At 50.0% G+C, this 18,982-nt stretch overlaps 1 protein-coding gene across 2 annotated transcripts in view; it reads right to left on the bottom strand.

The window, feature by feature from the left end:
- Nucleotides 1-11,401: 11,401 nt before the first annotated feature.
- The window catches only part of ADCY9 (adenylate cyclase 9), an 86,857-nt gene continuing 79,276 nt past the window's right edge, over nt 11,402-18,982 (bottom strand). For both annotated transcript variants that reach the window (XM_057372407.1, XM_057372408.1), the window contains one exon: nt 11,402-16,352. In XM_057372407.1, the coding sequence (XP_057228390.1) occupies nt 15,164-16,352 (1,189 nt within the window). In that variant the 3' untranslated portion in view covers nt 11,402-15,163. The remainder of the gene's footprint in view (nt 16,353-18,982) is intronic.

The raw sequence follows: 18,982 nt of genomic DNA on the forward strand, positions 1-18,982 counted from the left end.
GCGGGACCGGCCGGCGCGGGGGGGCTAAAACTCAACGGGCTTTCATTGCAATTAACCCTGTGCGAGCACGGGTCCCTTCTGTGCCGTTTGAAAAAGGAATCCTCTGATTCGAAACGTGTCTAAAGCCAGAAGAGTGCAGCAAACTCCTTCAGTGGGCTGATTCCTGCTGTGAAGAGCACAGGGACTGGTACCAGGACTGGAGGAGCACAGGGACCTGGGGGAGGTTGAAGGGGACGGTGTTTTGTGGCCAGGCACATTCACAGCCGCCGTGTGACCCCGCAGCTTGGGCAGGTCCTYGTGCTGGRGATGCAGTGATGCAGTGATGCAGCACAGCTTGTGTTCCCCCTAAAGCAGAGGCTGCCTCTGCACCTCACATTCTYCACAGAGCATGGCCTCACACTGCAYAGCCCCACACCCTGCCCCACATGGCCCCACAGAGATGACCCCACACCCTGCCCTGTATGGCCCTATACACGGTGGGTCTGTGGTCCCCAGCCTGCCCTGTGTCCCCAGCACCACATGCAGGACTTGGTCCCAGCAGACAGGCTAAAACACATCAAAAAACTTAGAGGCCAACAGAAAGGCCCTGAATCAGTACAAGCTCCACCACCAGCTTGGGGACAACCCAAAAACGTGGAGTCTTCAGTGTTGTCAGGTCACCCGAGGCAGAGCACAGCACAGCACCTGCAGCAGGGTTTGAAGTGGCTCCCTGGGGAGCCAAACACRTGGGGAGATCCCTGTGACCCCACCCAAAGCTGCAGAGAGTTCTTTGGTGGTGCCGAACGTTCTCTTTTGAACCATTTCCCTCCCACCCTTTACTGTGTCGGGCTGAGGGGTGATCCAGTCTCTGAGGAAGAGCCTCGTGCCCCTTTAGCCCTGTTCAAACCACGGGAGATGGGAAGTTTGGAGTGAACAGAGGACAAACCTGCAGAGCAGAGCCCCAAGGGCTGTGTGCTACACCCTGGCTCCTGCTGAGGCTGCACACAAGGCTCAGGGACAACAGCCCAGGACTGAGCAAGGTCCTTGTGGCCAAAGGCGACCCCCAGCTCCAGTGGGGTCGGCTTCCCTGAGCGTCCACCCCCATGGCCTCACATTCATCTATCCTCTGCCCTGGGGAACATCACAGCTGCGATGGACTCTTCAGCTCAGGCCTGCCCACGTTCACTGCCCAGTTGACCCTGCCACCAGAACAATYTCATTTCAGCCTTGGAAATGTCCCCTTTTGGGTCCCTTCAGGTCCAGCAAAGGCACATTCATCATCTCACTCTCCATCATCTCCTCTCCTCYCCATCACCACCACAGTTCCACAGTTCCCACATCTTCTTGTTGCAGCTGGATGCCACGGCTCTTCCTGACATTCACTTGATCAGAATTTTGGGTTACTCAGGTCATTGTTCCTGATGCTGACAGGGTCCTGCCCCATGGCAGTGCCCTGCCCCCTGCCCAGTTCCCCCCATTCTCTGGGATGTKGCTGCCCCAGAGCTGGTCCCCACGAGCCCCAGGGCTGCTGTGAGTGGCACCGCCAGACTGTGCACAGTGCAGCACCAGAGCAAAGGATCCGAGTGGGTGGCACTAGGGGGAGATAAAGGCCAGGACATGCCAGGCCCTGCACCCTTGCCAGCCCCTCCTGTCCCCTTGTCCCCAAGGCCATCCGACCCTGGCTAATGGCAGAGACAAATAGGAGAGCTGCAAGTTTCCASCTGTCACAGTCCCATTGCTTTGTGTGGTCTTTCATGGGATCTTCAGTCTTTGGGAAGCACCTTTGGCAATAAGGGACCTTATGGCATTTATGCCTTTATGCAGCAGGTATAAAAGCAAGAAACCACCTTCTCCCACAGGCAGGTAGCACATGAACACCCCAAAACCCATCCAGGARRAAGGAGAACAGACAGAATGCAAAGAAGTGGGGCCAGCAAGGAAAGAGTCTTGGGACATGGTCTGGAAGCAGAGAGTGACACACGCTGCAAGACCTCAGCTGGAGGTTCAGCCTGACAAGTCTCATCCCCTTTCCGATGTCCCTGGGCGCACTTGGCCACAGCACAGTTGTGACAGCCTGTACAGGACCCCAGTTCCTGCAAACTGGGCACCTCCAGGACTGAAAACCATTTCAGGAGACCTCTGGCTCAAGGTTCCACCCCAGTATCACACCAGGTCCTCTCCTCCCATGGACATTCCATTCTCCACAGGCTCCTTGTGACCCCTCTCATCAGAGAYGGGATGTGTTTGCAAGGCAAGAGTTTGGAGAGTTCCTGGGAGGCAAGGAGCTGAACCAGCAGGAGCCATCCCCTACAGAGCTGTTCATGCCCAGCTGGGTCACAGTGTCACCCATGGGTGTCTGTGGTGTGGATCAATGCTGGATGGTGGTGTAGGCACTGTGCAATGGCAGCTCTGCAGGCAGGAACCACCATCAGGGGCCACTTTCCCTTTTTGTTTTCTTTAGATTAGAAAGAAAAGTTAAATATTTTCTTCTTTTTCCAAGAGGAGACATTCAGAGTGTGGCTGGCACAGTTATCAAAAATGCTGCTAATACAGGTTTGTCCATCACTTGCAATGCCATCAAACCACAGTGCCCTGGGGGGCCTGGGCTCACTGGGCASATCCCTGAGCTCCCCCAAAAAACCCACACAAAAACTACCCCAAACCACCAATCCGCTGCAAACTTGTTTTTTTCTCTCCCACTGCCCAGTTTAGTCACACCACAGCACGCAGAGGCAATGTTTGCCCTGCAGCCACATCTCTGGTTTGCTCATATTTACAATCACTTAGAGCTCCAGCTCCACAGTTTCCAACATCCTCYCTTAAACTTCACAACTGCCGGCGCTGAAGGGGAATGGAGCTGGTAACGTGATAGGGATGCTGGCCTCWGCCCAGGAGGCTGGATGCAGAGGGTGGAAGGCACAGGGGTGCCCAGGCTGTGGTGTTATCCAAGCCCCTGCAGGAACAAGGTGTCTTTGGCTTGATGTGAGCTGGCAAGAGCAAGAGGAGGGAAGGAGATCCTCTGTCASAGCTTTGCTATGCACTGCGCTCCCTGCTCTCCACTGCCCGGACACACGGACTCACCACTGCTGGGGTGGCAGGACACCCATTCCCAGGGCTGCTCATCCCAGCTCCTTTCTCCTTCTCAGGCCTGGAAAATTTCATGTTCTGGTTCAGCTTCATTCCAAACACATGCCCAAAAAGCAGAAGCCAAAACAACTTCASTGCTTTTCCTGTGCCATGAGATGAGCGAGGCACATGCAACAGCACCCGATGGGTCACCCCATGTGTCCACTGATGGAGGCAGCTCCAACACGATGKTGTATAAAAGAGCTAAAGATTTGTGCTCGAACCCCCACACAGCCCCAAAACCCTCAGGGAGCTCTGGCTCAAGCCTGGGATTTGCACTGTCTCTCACCCAGCAGATCTATGGGTTTGCAAACCAACCTAGAAGTAACAGGTTGTTTTTTTTTTTCTGCTGTTTTCAATAACAATAAGGACAGAAGCATTTCCTGTGATTGCTCACAGCACCCAGTGCAGCCTCCCCTCTGCAGAATGCATCGTGTGCCACCACGGAATGCCAGTCCAGGATCTTGGGCTGCAAACAGACAGGATTGGGGTTTGTTTCAATTGTTTCCATGCCGGTTTTTTGCTTTTAGCAAATCATTCCTAATAGCATGCCACAGTGCCACATGTCCTACACAATCATTTCCCACCTCCAGCCTGGACACGCCTATGAAAAAGGACATTTCACCTCCAAKGTGCCCCTGGCACAAATGTGGTCCCTGTGGAGGCAGAGCCGGGCTCCACCCAAAGSTTCTCACTCACAGGTGCCTCGTGCCAGGCCTGACACGGTCACTTGTCCTCGAGTGTTGAGTACAAAGCATATGCAGGACAAATGGGTATGAGGTTTGTAAGATAATTAAGAATGTTAATGAAGTTCATTTGCATCTAACTCTTAAATTCCCATAAACTCCATGAGGCTGGAAATGCAAATTGCTGCTCGACGCCACAAAGCAACAGAAGTTTAGTTACCAAGAGCAAAGCAGTGATTAACAAGTGAGACCCAAAGCTGCTGTGGCCAGGTTGAGCACAGCCTGGCTTGGCAGGTGCCCCTGGCAGAGCCAGGACACGATGCCCCCAGTGCCACTGCAGTGGCCACGGCCATTGATACAAATTGCTGGTGGGCTTTGCTGGAGTGAAATGACATAAACCAGAGAGAGCAGGGGGAAATCATTGCTCCAAAGAAGGWTTTGACCCAGAGATGGAGGAAAAGTTCTTTGAGTGGTGAAAAGGAAAGTTGGTGGCYRGTGTGGRGAGYCAYKTGAGAACACCCTCTCCATGGGCTGSCCCYGAAGAACGACCAGGGTAGGGTCCTTTGATGAAGTCCCAGTGATGGCATAGCAGAGCAAGGCAAATGGGCACCCCTGGGCAGAGATGGAGTGCAGGGCTGYGACCCAGACAGAACTGGAGCAGCCCCAGGAAACCAGGGAAACAGCTGGGATTGGGATCCCCAGGGAAGCCCCAAGGACACCCCAGGGGAACCAGGGYAGGAGCTGCAGATGTGCTCTACACCCACCTCCCCCAGTGCTGCAGCTGGGAGGGCCTGGGGGCCCCTGGGTGTGGCCAAGCCCAGGCCACAGGGCACTGCAAGTTTTCATCTCCACAGGAAAGCTGAAATGCCACCTCTGGTTAAGCAAGAAGGGCACAAGCTGAGCAGTTTCCAGCCCCCAGTGGATCATGGACTGGGAGATGGCTCCAGGTGCTGCAACATCTCTCCCTTACCCCTGAGGTGATGGTTGTTCCTCAGAAATGGAGACCCCAAGAGCGGCACAGCCGGATGATGCAGAACCTACAACCACCCCACACCAATAACCCCTGGGGTGAGGTACCACTCACCTTTCCAGCACCCAGGACTATCCTGGAGCACAGAGGAGGAAGAAGAGAGTGGCTCCCACAGAGATCCCACTGCTGCAGCATGGCTGAGGTGCCACATCCCTGGTACCTGTAAATGGGAGCAGTGGAACCGTCTCTGGGATGGCCCTGTTGTCTCCCATTGACCAATAGGGCTGTGCACACTATGTCACCCCAAGGCTGCCTATGGACAAACACAGCCCAGCCTTTCAGGACCTGCTGTGAAACATCTCCCTGAGAGACCTTTGGGATTTTCTTGTTACTCAGTCCCCACACAAACTAACCACGCATAGGGTGGGTCTTAATACACCCAACATCGGTGTACAACATGTCCTGACCACAAACCAAAGCACAGAGAGAAAAGAAACTTTAACATGGGCTTATCCAGGACAAGACAAACTGAAAACAGGAAGATTGAGTTAATTTAAAATACCTTGATCAGATTTATTAAAAAAATATCCCTTGCAAGTTGACAATCATCATGATCTGCAATCGGAACCTGACTGGACAATAGTGGAAGAATTTTCACCTACAGAAAGCAAACACCTGGGAACACCCCAGCAATGCCTACACATCCCTACTGGCATTAAACACTGAGCTGGCACTGAGGAGCCYGGAGCAACCTCTGGCTGCAGTGCCAACTTCACCACAGGAATCACTGTGTGCCCCGATACTTACCTGGTCTGYGGGAAAAACCCAAATGTTGAAAATACAGGGGAAAAGAACCACTTGGGACCCAGAAAAACTGGACTCTGCTTCTCTTTGATTCCAGCAGCTCTTGGTCTGCTGCAGCCGAGGGRGAGCAGGGAAAGTGGAGCTGGGAGGTGTGGCTGGACACACACAGATGCTGTGGCTGCCTGGGGAGAAGGGTTTGGTGCTGCAGGACACAATGGTGTCACAGACAGGCAGCAGGATCCACAGGAAACWTTAACATCTCCCTGGTCAAACCCTGACTGGCAAAGGGCTCASGGCTTCATTAGGGGTTTCATCCCCCCAGTGAAACCCGATGAACACACAGTGGGATGCTGACAAGAAACCCCGAGGAAGGTGGAGGGTGTGGGACARASAGACAGACACGGGGTTTGCTCTTTGGGCCAGATTCCAATTTTGGAAGTATCAAGGCTCCTCTTCTTGCCTTGCCCAGCCACTCTCRCTCAGCCAGTCCTTGCTCCGTGGATGCTCATTCCAGAATAACTGCCTCACTCCCCCTTCCAAGCAGATTAAGGGGATTTGAACAAGGCACTGCAATTCCAGAGTAAACCATCAATGCTCTCCACCAAAAGAGAAAAATAACTATTTAAAGTTCATCCCCAGTTTTGGCTAAAACAAGCTGCCTGTGGGGAAAAGCTCTGCCACAGCCAGCAGAGACCTAAGGTGGCTGCAGAGGTGCTGCCCCTTCCCAACACTTCAGAGGTGGATTAAAATGAGGAAAAATTAGGAAGGAGTCGTTCTCATCTGCACTGGGAACACGAAGGTCATTCACYGCCAACCAACACATCAAAGTGCAGTGGGTCTATGTGACAAATTCCTTTYGTGTTTAAGACGTGTGCTMAATATGCACCTAATCAAAACTTAASTTGGGTGGCTTYGGGATTAACAAAGAAACATTGTCAAAAGTCAGATCCAGAACAAAYGGCTGAAAAAACTATTCCAAACTATTCTTCTTCCAGATGATGCGCCAAGGGCTGCGGCTGAAGTGTGGCTGGAGCAAAAATACGAATGCAAACCAATTTGGAGTTGACATAGTGTATTGTGAATTACTTCTCAGCTTTTCTACATCTAAGAGAGCATGAAATGATGGGCCGTACACTGGAACAGTTTAATATACAATTGATTACAGAGCCGCCGGTAATATGCATTGGATCTATATACACACAGAGCTTAATATTTCACAGATAYAACTTTTGTCCACAAAGCATTGGCAGAGTATTTACAGTGAGGCTGCTGCGAGGAAGCCCCAGCCCCCCGCAGAGCCCCAAAAGAGGTTGCCCCAGCAGTGGGTGTAAACAGAGCAGTTCTCTCTTTCTGCAAGGGAGGGAGCAGGTGGGGAACACGGGCTGCACTGGGCAGGAGGGAAAGGAACCAGAGATACCAGGAAAAAATCATGTCCAGCTAATCTGGACACTTCAAAACACTTAATTTGCTTTTTAAAAAAATCTACTTTAACCGGAAGCTGTTCTCAATTAATTTTCAATTAATAATTCAATAATGTTCCAATGGCATTTTCAATTAATGTTTTCTATCCATCTATATTTCTATCCATCCCCATGTGTGCTTGTGCAAGGACAGAGAGGACTGAAGCCCTGGGTCAGGGCTGAGGCAGTTTCTCCAAGAAGCAGGTGATGTTCGGGGGTCTGTGCTGGCTCCCAGGCCCACTCCCTGCCCTCGGCAAAACAATGCCAATGGTTGCAGCTGATCACTCCTAAAAGAATCTCTCGGGCTGTTTGTAATCAGGCAACACCACCCTCGACACCCAGTGATGGCTTATACAGGGGGTGTAGGTGTCACTGAGTGGACAGAGGRTGGGCAGACCTGACCCCAATCCCAACCTTTATCYCAACCCCAATCCCAACCCTGATCCCATCCCCATCCCCAGTGGGTCCTGGTCACACACAGCGCTTCCATTTCTAGCRKGKGCTTTCAGCAACCTGCTGAACTGTGCTCCCATGAGAAAGGCAAACCACAGGCAGGAGGGAAGGTGCAGTTCCCAAGGTGCCCATGGAGCAGCTGCAGGGAGCAAACCTCCCCAGAGCTTAGGGGACAATTCAGCTGCTGGAGCCACTGCTGCCCTGGCACACCTACGGGACCCACACGGCAGCTCCTCCACTGGGCCCAGCTCCAGAGTCACATCAGCTGCTTCCCCAGCTGACCCACCTTTCCTGGCATTTACACACCTGCCTTGACCCCCTCAATGCTGAAAGGGTGGCAAAGGAGGAATTCAGCCCCTGCCACGAGCAAAATCAGTGTTCTATGCAAAGTTAATACTGTTTCATGGAAAGAAGGAGCTTTCCCGAGCAATACAACACCTGGAACCATCCCACTGGCACTGGGAGTGAGGTGACTTTCCTGAGAGCACAAGGGGAAGCTTGTTTACCAGTTCCTGGGGAATTGGGTGAGGGTGGCCAAGGTCCTTGTCATCTTTGGATATTGCAGCTGCCTCCTCACAAATAGGAGGCAGCCAGAATCGAGCAGGAAAAGTTCCCAAATACTCAGCGTGAACTTGGAACTGTGTTTTCTTGTCTCAGGAGATGTTGGAGTTGTTAAGGCTCTTGGCTTTAAAGAGTTTATTACTTTGGAAGTTTAAAGCTGTACTCGCAGTAGGGTGTAACAGGTCTGTGTCTCAGCATATCYATTATAGATCTCTGTATCTCAGCATGGGCTCTCAAACTAGAAGCAATTAAATTGGGAGAGGGTCACTSTGGTAACTGTGGGCTCCAGAACATCTGCTGGGGCCGGTGGGGCTGTGCCAGTGCCAAAGCCACCCAGAGCACCCGGCAGTGCTGCCACCCCCTCCTTTGGACACGATGGAGTGCTCCAGAATCAACCCAGAGCACACCTCTGSTAAAGGCAAAGCATCAGAGTCACTSAAGAGGCATTTCCCCCCGGCAGAGCTGCACATGGAGCACAGCCATGTCCTTCCCTGCCCTGAGTTAAATCTCTCAGCACAAATCGATACAAACCGCCTTCAATTCCAAACTACACGGAGCCCATGCACCAAGGTAGAAACAAGTGAAGACAGGAGTAAGGGAGGAAAAGGAAAAACTCGAGAAAGTTGTTTTAACTCATCTGAAGGAGGATTTGAGAATTAATGGCCAAATCAGTGACATGCAAGTGGTGGCACTGGCTTACACCACATATCCACCGACGAGCTGGATGAGAAATTGGTCACAGCATCACTGRTAAGAGTGGGAACTTAAAATTCTACTGACAGCTCCCAGTCATGACATTCTCTGCAGTTCTTCAACTCAGTGCAATTTATAAATATTAAAATACATTACAGGCACGGAGATGCTCCAAGGGCTGGAGCTCCTCTGCTCTGGAGCCAGGCTGGRAGAGCTGGGGGTGCTCACCTGGAGAAGACTCCAAGGAGACCTTTCAGGGTCTGAAGGGGCTCCAGGAGAGCTGGAGAGGGATTGGGGACAAGGGATGGAGGGACAGGACACAGGGAATGGCTTCCCACAACCAGAGGGCAGGGATGGATGGGATATTGGGAAGGAATTGTTCCCTGGGAGGGTGGGGAGGCCCTGGCACGGGGTGCCCAGAGAAGCTGTGGCTGCCCCTGGATCCCTGGCAGTGCCCAAGGCCAGGCTGGACAGGGCTTGGAGCAGCCTGGGACAGTGGAAGGTGTCCCTGCCCCGGCAGGGGGTGGGATGGGATGGGCTTTAAGGTCTCTTCCAACCCAAATCATTCTGGGATTCTGTGAAATTGTTGCAGTGAGCAAGAAAACAGAGAGAGAATGGAGCAAACAACACCAAGGCTGAGACAGGAGAGTCTGACAGTGAACTCAGGGCCATTCCAGAAGTGTMAAACACCAATGATTGCTTCTTCAGCCACTGATCTCCAGCGTGGAACCAGGAATATGGGATRGCTCCTGAGGATGTCAGACTCCAACTCTGCATGTGGGAAGATGCCTGGCACYGGCCCCCTGCAGCCTTGGGCTGGGCAGCTGGGTTAGGGCAGCAAAGGTTTAGCAGCTACAATAAGGGACCAGGAAAAAAAAAAAAGTTTTAAATACGTCCCACCAATCTGTTTTCTCCAAACTAATCTTTCTCCCAAGCCAATATTGACTCCTGAARGCAAGGAGCAAACAGTTCTGTACGTGCTGTACAGCCCAGTCCCTTATCAGGGCTGAGACAGGAGTTCCATTCACATCAGAAAGACCGCAGTGAGACCTTACACAGAATATTTGTGGGTTTTTTCCTASCAAAGCTTTACCCAGCATCTGCAAAGCACCTCAAACATCCTCCTCATGGCACCCTCAAACTGCACCACTSTTAAGACACACTCCACCCATTTTATTTTCTCCTTTAACCTCTACTGAGCCTGATGTTTGATTATAAATGAACTCTTTAAATAAGACAAAGTCAATAAGCTCCCGGTGTCTGACTTCCCCCAATAAAACTCTCTGCAGAGTTCAGAAGGTGGTGTTAATGCAGATTTTAATAAAATCAGCCCWTTTTTAAGGCTCACTGGTCCCCCCCAGAAAACACGGACAGCTTGGGAAGCTGAGGCTCTGCTTCACAGCTGAGACACCTTCCTGYAGAGCACACCTGGACACAGAGATCAGCCCCTGAAACCATGCAACAGCTCATTCCACATCCCCTTCTTGTGTCTGATTCCAGACCCAGGAGCCAAAGCATGACACTGTGTCCTGTGAACTGAAACACCTCCAGACCATGGCAGAACTCCAATGCCACCAGGGCCTGCAGGAGCTGGTGTGTAATGTAACTAATTCCAAATTTTGAACAGGATTTTGCAGAATCCCAGTGCCACTGCCTGCACAGTTCAGTCTCAGCAACAGCAAACTGCAATTCCAGTTTTACCCCCAGACACAAACCAAGGTCTGCTACAGCCTGTAGAGAGAACTCAAAAGGAGAAAACATTGAAGCAAATTACTTTCCTGCCCCAACTGATATTCCACAAGCAGCCAGACAAGTCTCAGTATTACTCTGAGAGCTCAACTGGCTTTTCCCAGCTGCCTGGGCATTGAGATGGCAGTGCCATGGTACTGGCTCATCCCTGCACCTCCACCTTGGCTGTTCCCACATGCAAATCATTCTGTACTTACAGTCAAACCACTCCCGTGGCATTTCCAGCAATTGAAAAAATCACATCAACAAATAACAACTGCATTTTAAAATGTWATTCTTAAATAAACTGCAGGGACATGCCTCTTCTGTATCTTCTGTCACCATTACGAGGACAAAGCTGCAGCTGTGACCAGGCAAAATGGAGCAAGGCATCAAAACAAACACACTCTTCTGGTTCTTCASGACACAGAGAGGCACAGCAGGAACAGCAGCACCCGGAGCTGTGACCTCAGCTGAGGAGCTGCCGTGCAGTGAGGAAGACACAGGTTCCCAATGGTGAGGAGCAGTGAGGCAACAGCCAGGACTCTGTCGACCCAAACGGGACCACAGAAGGGAAGGAGGGAGAAAACAGGATCTTGGAATTTGGCAGAAAGCCCCCAAGCCAAGGTACAGAGTTAAACAGCCAAAGGCAATACAGCCAACCTCAGGCACCCACAGGCTCTTGAGATGTTGTGACATGAAGTGACCTAACTGCTCCCTTGCAACACCTTTTGCTGTATTTAGAATGAAAGTTTCRGAAACAGGTCAGAGTTACCAATTTTAAAATGCCAGAAACCGTAAAAACTTGGCCTTTTACTCAGGAATAAACTCTTCTTTAGCTAAAGCTCTATGGGTACAGGGTTTGATTTGGAGCTCCCTTCAGTTTTGCTCTGGACACCTCCTTTCTGTGTTTTAGCCCTAAAGGAAGAGTATCCAAATACTTGTTTTTTTTGTAAAGCCCTTGGGAAATTCATCCTCTCCTCCCCTCATTTTGTCACTCCTGGCACCCAGCAGGAGCCACAGCCAATGGCACTGTCCCACCCTGCTCACAGCACTCACGTTACCTCCAGCAAAGACAAATGACCCCAAAGCCTGGGAAGTAACAGGCAAATCTATCCCTCTGAAAATCCTAATGCCACAAGTTAATCAGTGGGAATGCCATTTACCTGGTTCTTAATGAGAAATCTCTCCCAGGAGCAGCAGGGAGGAAAAGCTGGTGTGTTAGCAGCACATTGAGACCTCACTGCTGACAATATTCTGTGCACTCCTTGTCACTCTGCACTCCTGAGCAGCTGCTGCAAATGGCAGAAGGCAACACGGGGCTCACAAACATTCAGAATCCCCCAGCCTCCTTCTCACCATTTTAAATCAGTGCCATTAAACCACCCTAAGGATGGGAAGCACAGCCATGCATGGATTGTCCTTGTGGAATAAAGCTCTGGGGACCCAACCAACCCTCCAGGTTCACTGACAGCRCTGCTGGCACCAAGAGCACACACACCACGGGGGTGTGAATGGAGTGAACTTTGCCCGTGGCCTCCCACCAGCACACACGTGTCAGGAATTCTGCAGCAGAGMCACACAATGCTGCCAGAAACGCCCCTGGAGTCATTTCTGTGTCAGGACAMATCTTCAAAGGTGTAAAGAGGAGGTGTGAAGGCTCAGCTCACACTGGTTTACAACACAAACAGGTATCTCCTTGCTCCCCGTGCTTGGAAAATCTCCCCCTCCAAACTATCCACTGAGAACTGAACTTCCTGATTTGGTTACTCCACAGCATTAGAGATTTAACCCCCCAAGAGCCCTGCAGCCCCAGCTGTGGGATCTGTGCTGCTCACCTGGCAATGAGCACAGGGCACCACTGTCATCCACAATGACTCTATTTCCAATCCAGAGTTAAGGCAGAGTAACGGAGCAGACAAGTAACGCTGGCAGCTCCTAGAGCAGACAACAGCCTTTGATTTCAGTCCACCACTGCTCCTGTCCTCAGTGGCTTTATTTGCTTAGGGCCAGCAAAGAGAGGCATTGGTGGGTTTGGGGTTTGGTATTTGGATGTTCCCATAAACCCAAGGATACTCCCGCAGCCCCACATCACAGCAGCACAGGAGACTTGTGTACTTCATAGGCTGCAGGAGGATGATTTTGCATCCTGAAGTGCTTCAACAATGAAGAGAAAGGTGCTTTGGGTGCAGGGCCTATTCCAGCACCTTTTCCTTTTGAGTTTAACCACAGGGTGCCAGACTTTCCTGGGGTGCAGGGCTGGGGCTGGTGGAGGTTTGGTTWTTGTGCAGCGTCTCAAGGAGCTGGYGCATCCCCACTGAGCTCTGCCCTTGCCAAGAGTTGAGCAAGAAGAGAGCAAGGATGGGCAGGGTCTATAAAACAGGGAGAAAGAAGTGACAGGGAGAAAGGCTGGAAAGGGACAATAATAAAATACTAGAAGGCATGTAAACATTTCTGGATCATGTTAGCTCCTCGACTGTAGGAAAAGGAACACTGACACCTTAACTGAAGCAAGAATCCTAAAAATGGTTTCAGGAATACATTCTTCAGATGCAAGAGGTATTTGCAGAATTACTACCTGAAAGTTGGAAGTGCAACCCACTACGGGGATGGGGAGAGTTGTAACCTAGGGAGAAGGAAGATGTTGGAAAATTGTGCACTCACAAACATCTCACATTGCTGCTCATCAGGAACAGCCTCCAAACAGGCAACAGCATCTGTGGCAGAGGGAACTGGGGCTGGGGATTGCCTGGTTTGTTGTGTGCTGGCAGTTTGAGTGAGGAAGATGAATTCTGAACAGCTTTTCTATCAAATGGAATACTGATGTGCATGAACAGCAGCTTCTGCAGGACCAGTGTGCAGAGTCCTGTTTAACTGAGATCCAGAAATCCCACAGATTGACATCTGACAAAGGCTTCAAGGGCTCTGTGCTGAGCATGGAGTGGAGGTGGATCTCCAACAGCTGAACAGGAACTCCACAATAGATATATTTATTACTCATGCCCCAAAAATCACAAGGTGATATGAAGAAGAATCAATACAATATTCTGACTCAAGTTCAGATGGAAAGACCCAGAGCCCCCAGCACCACGCAGCCAGTGCCGYATGGCCCTTCCCCAGCTCTTCCCTGGCTGATCAACTTCTTTTGGGCATAAAAAATCCTTTTACTTTATTTGGTGTCAGAGGGACTTGGCTGAACTGGAATACTGAGTGGTGGATATGATACACAGCAGGGCACCAAACACCAGTGAGGGAGGTGGTGGAAGCATGCAGAGGGCAGACTGGCACAGTCCAAATCCCCCATCCCACAGTTCCCTCTGTGCYAGCAGMTCCTCTGCTCCCAGGGACCTGCACRGAGWCATCTGCAGGACTGGGAAAGGATTGTGCTTCTCAGCTCACTACAAGGACTCTTTTCCCTAATCCTGCTTTCAGTGGCAGGCAGGGAGCATGCTGTTCTCTTCCCTGCTGCAAAAGCACAGTGGGTGTGTGTGGGGAAGAATCCTGAAAAGTATTGTGCAGCACCATCAGTTTAGTCCAGAGGGAAGCTGGGATACTCAACTGCATTTGGTGGCTTCCGAAGTGTCGCCAGCTTGRAAACAAATATTGCCAAAGGTAACATCCTCACAGTGGTTGTTAGTTCAAAGGGGCTCAAACTCTGTCTTAATCGCTCCCATTAAACCCATTAACAATTAATCTCTCCCAGTCCCTTCCGTGCATGAAAATTCCCAAATGAAATTTAAAAAAAMAACCCCAAACAGGAATAAAATAAATAAATAAAGGCATTCCCAAAACATTTATTTTGCTTCTCTCTCTCTCCAATCAGCTCAGAGACACCGACGTCACCTACCTTCACCCACTGAGCCGCGCACGGAGCCAGGAGCCCTGAACTGCAGCACTCCCACGGTCTCTCCTCTGCTTCTGGAAACCTGTCCCCAGAGCTGGCGCTGTCCCAACCCTCCTTCCATTCCCACGTGTCAGTAACTCATTGGCTATATGGAAAAGAAGTGTATCCAAAGCACACGATGGCACATGGAGGCTGCAGAAAGCATCGGGAAAGGAGAACAGAACGACAGCAGCTGTTCCTCCTGCCCTAACTAAAGGCTGAGCCACAACTCCCCCTCCAGCCCGACCCAAAGTCGTGTCACCCCGCGACCGGACATTCTTGTGGTGCTTACTGGCACTTTATAGCAGTCTCATATGGTAGATGCACATGCACATGTCTGTGTGTTACATACAAAAGGTCTGATAACAGTAAAACATTGTTCCGAGAGATATAAAAAACCCAAGGAGTTGCATTAGCCAAAAAAAGTGTTTTGTGAGAAACAACAATAAAAATGATATAACCACAGCTTTTCTTTTCTTTAAAATTAGATAAATACCCAAAGCTATGATTTCACTTGGGGCCTCTGTACCTTGACAGGGAGTCCAATGGAGTATATCTGAAGGCACTTAATATCCTCTACTCAGCTCTAAGATGGTTGCACAGGGAGCTGGGGAGCTTGGGATGTGATTTGGGGCATGGAGGAGAGAGATGGATGAAAACAAGCCCTGAAGAGCCGTGATCCACACAGCCCCAGGCGCTGAAATGAACACAAGCGTACAACCCAGGTGTGGAGAAGGTCTCTCTTGAAAAAGAAAACTGCCAATTGCAAAAGTCTGTGTGTTTCTATGGACAGAGCACTTCATGCAACTCTGACAGTTCATCATACACTCTTAGAGATATTTAGCTTTGTCAGTTCATTGACCTCCTCAGTCCCCGCTTCCTCAGAGTCATCCTTCTCTGCGGCTTTGCCAAACCTGCACCTCTCCTCTGCCTTCGCCGCATCTTTCTGGAGCTTCTTGGMGGAAGGAAGGATGTCCTTGGCTTCTGAGTTATCTGTGCCATGGGCTATCTTATCAGAATTCTGTACAGAAGGCACCAGGTTGGCAATCTCATCCGTCGGAGACCGCCCGATGCTGCCATCCACTTGAACCCGAATGTCTGGAGATATGGACAACTGATGATGCGGCACAATCCCGTTGTCCATGCATTTGGGGTAAAGGTAGGTCTTCATCTGACCCTTCCCCTTCACATTGACTGTCCCCCTGTAGTCAAAGTCATAGCCCATCTTGCTGAGGATGCGGTAGCTCTCCTCACTCACCTGTATGCGACACTCGACGCCGGTGGTGTCCATCCTGCTGGCGATGTTCACAGTRTCCCCCCAAATGTCATACAACAGCTTGGTGGTGCCAATGACCCCGGCTGTCAGAGGGCCATGGTTGAAGCCGATCCGGAGTTTAAAATTAAACCATAGCATGTTGTTGTTGAAGTCATCCACCACCCGCATCATTTCTTTGGCAAATTCAAAAAGGGTCTGCAGGTGCCCATGGGGATTGCTGCTGTCCTGGCACTGCGAGGTGTTGAGCCCCGACGCCGCCATGTAGGTGGCCCCGATGGTTTTGATCTTCTCAATGCTGCTGTAGTGGGGTTTGCTCAGCAGCTCGTCAAAATCCCCGATCAGTTCATTCAGGACTCTGTAACACTCCTTGCCGCCCTCGTAGTTCTCCTCGTAGAACTCGCTGAAGTTCACGATGCTGGCAAAGATCACCCCACCACTGTCGTGGTTTTTGGAGTAGCTCTGGGACACCTTCAGCTGCTCGGCCACGTGGTAGGGGATGATGTTCCTCAGCAGCCAGTCAGCCTGATCCCGCATGCTCTGGATCTTGGTGCGGTGCAGATCGGCCTCCACGTCCCCGTGGTAGTGCAGCCGGTAACTGACCTCGAACTCGCGGTTCAGGAACCAGACCAGCAGGAGCAGCAGGAAGGACACCAGGACCACCTCCTGACCGATCAGCTCCGCYGGCCTCTTCACGTCACTCGGCACCGAGCTGTTGCACGGGCTCTTTCTGGAGCTGTGCAGAGGGGAGAACACAYAGGTGCAGTTAAGGTTAGGGCACTGCCATCCCTGCYCCACAGTTAGAAATCTTCTGCTGGAAGTGTGGGAAATGCAGTTACATACTAAATTATAAAATATGCATTGAGAACTTCATCTGCTGTTAAGAAAATGCCAAAGAATTAATTTAATTCTTAAACTCACCAAGTACTTCCTTAAACCCACCAAGTATTTCCTTATCATCAGGTTCAGTGACACAGAAGTTGCCCAATAAAGACTTCACCAAGGAAACAGTTATCATTATATCTAAATATATCACTAAAAGCACTGCATGTAAATATGTACCTGTGTGTTTAGGTATCTTGAGTGCACTGAATGTCTGCACAGGGGGTGTGGGTGAGTTTTGTGGAATTAATTTTTGTATTTTTTATTACCTCCAATATTCAGAACCACCTGCTTTACACTCCTGTGCCTTTCCCTTGACTTCTCATCAAGGACCAGSAACCTTTGCCATGTGCCTTTAAGGCTACACACAAAGATTTTGGAAGAAGATAACCCTGTACAAGACACACCACGGAGAACCCCCACAGCAGGGACTGGAACTGGAGGAGCCTTAAGGTCCTTCTCACCCAGCCAGGTCTGTGGCTCTATGGACTGCATGGACCTGGAGAACATTGAGCTCTGTGCTGACATCTTTTCTATGATAAAACCACTGAAGCTCTTCATGGTGGAGACAGAAAGTTTCTCCAAGTGCCGAGATTACATAAAATAATAAAAAATTCCTGTCTGCCATAGACTGGGAGCAATATTTCAGATCCTTCCGACAGTTCGCTGCCTGCCTGTGCAGATTATGAGGCGCTGATGGAGCATCTGCCAGTGCCAAACCACCCTGAACGAGGAGACATCTGCACTCCCCAAGCTCAACTTTCGGGAGAGATGCAAAGACAAATTGAATCYGAGAAGGCCCCACCTATGCAATCCCACAAGCGAAGGCTAAACCCAGACAGCTTGGCACGCAGTCATTTCTGCAGGGATCCAACTGCATTTTTGGGATAAAATTATGCCAAAGCTTAAGGTTTGATATGAGCAGACACGCACTGAAATTTTTCAAGTTAAGAGACAGTTTGAAAAGGGAAAGCATCACATCAACCTTTCTCCTGGAGAGAAAGAAAGGAATCCATACTCAGCAGCTGCCTGCATTTCTCTGGGAAGGAATGAAGGGATTAAAACTCAGTGCACAACTGGAGCAGCAGTTCAGGAAGAGCAGCAGGCTGAATTTGTTTCTGTAACATATGACAACATTTCTCAGTTCATTTTGTTGCTTCATGTCCATGGGGGACAGAGTTCCACTTCAGAAATATTTTAGAATTGAACTTTATTACAGGCACAGTTTCTCTTCCTGAGTTTCATTCTCAAATACTTGATTACAGAATGCAAATACAAATACAGAAAAATGTGATGAAACAAAACCACAGCACAGCTATGAGACACATGAATGTGCCCCATCTCCAAAACCATTTCTCTGTGCCACAGTCTTTGTATCTATTCACTTTTTTCACAGAAAACCTATGGGGAAAGAAGTTTCCTGTGAGTGAAATATTTATGATACAGAGCACACAGGGTGAATTTCAGATTAAAGATAAGACATATTACATTGGAAATTACTTCTTCTGTTTCCTATCATAAATATACTTCTCCCAGGAGAAGTGAAGGTATATTCATTTTATTCCCTCATCACAAGGGGACCACGAAAGGAAGAGATATCCCAGCTCAAAGCAGGGCCCCACCATCAGATTCCTGTAATTGCTGTACCAAGACATTCTTTGCTCCCTTATTCTCAGCAGAACCTCTGTTATGAACCTGTTTATTTCCTCCCTTGAAAGACAAGTCAGAGACTAACACATGGTTTAGTGGTGGCCTTGGCTGGGTTAATGGTTGGACTCGATGATCCCTGCTGGTCCCTTTCAATTCAGGATATTCTATGGTTCCCTGATCTTGGAGGTCTTTTCCAGCCTAAATGATTCCATAATTAATGACTAGAAGGGAACAATTCCTGAAATACAATCCTTGCTACCTATTTTGAAGGTGGCAAAATACCCTCCCAGCTTGATGGGCTTAAAAAACAAAATGAGGGCAGGTTAGGTAAGAGAAAAGATCTTGGAAAAGAAGAAGATGCTGGGGAAAGGTAGGAAGGAACCTTAGTTAAGGAGCATGATTCAGGTGCTTTTGTGAATCCAAGTTCCTTATTTCACACATCTTGTGGGCAGAGATCTGTGAAAGGATCTGAGCAATGATTATGTTACTCCTCTGAGAGTACGAGTTTGATCCAGATAATCTGCTCTAACATCAAACATTCCTGCCACAGGGATTTATTTAAGTCATTAAAGGCTTTTTATTTACAGTTTGTTCCACAAAACACTCCTCAAAGTACTTTAACTCCTCTTCAGTGAATCAGGTGAGCACCACAAACGTTACCTCAGGAACAGTGGAAGGCAAGATCTGCCTTTTGGGAAGGAGCTGCTGCTGCCTCCCATTCCCCATTCCTGGAGCACTGGAGCTCCCCATGAGCTGTCAGTGTGGCCTGACCTGGCTGACCATGGGGGCTCCTGCCCTGAGATCTGCATGGGCAGGGAGTGACCCACTGTGCAC

Source organism: Malurus melanocephalus, unplaced genomic scaffold, assembly GCF_030028575.1.
Source record: "Malurus melanocephalus ecotype Western Australia unplaced genomic scaffold, MMel_1.1 scaffold_170, whole genome shotgun sequence".
Taxonomy (NCBI): Eukaryota; Metazoa; Chordata; class Aves; order Passeriformes; family Maluridae; genus Malurus; species Malurus melanocephalus.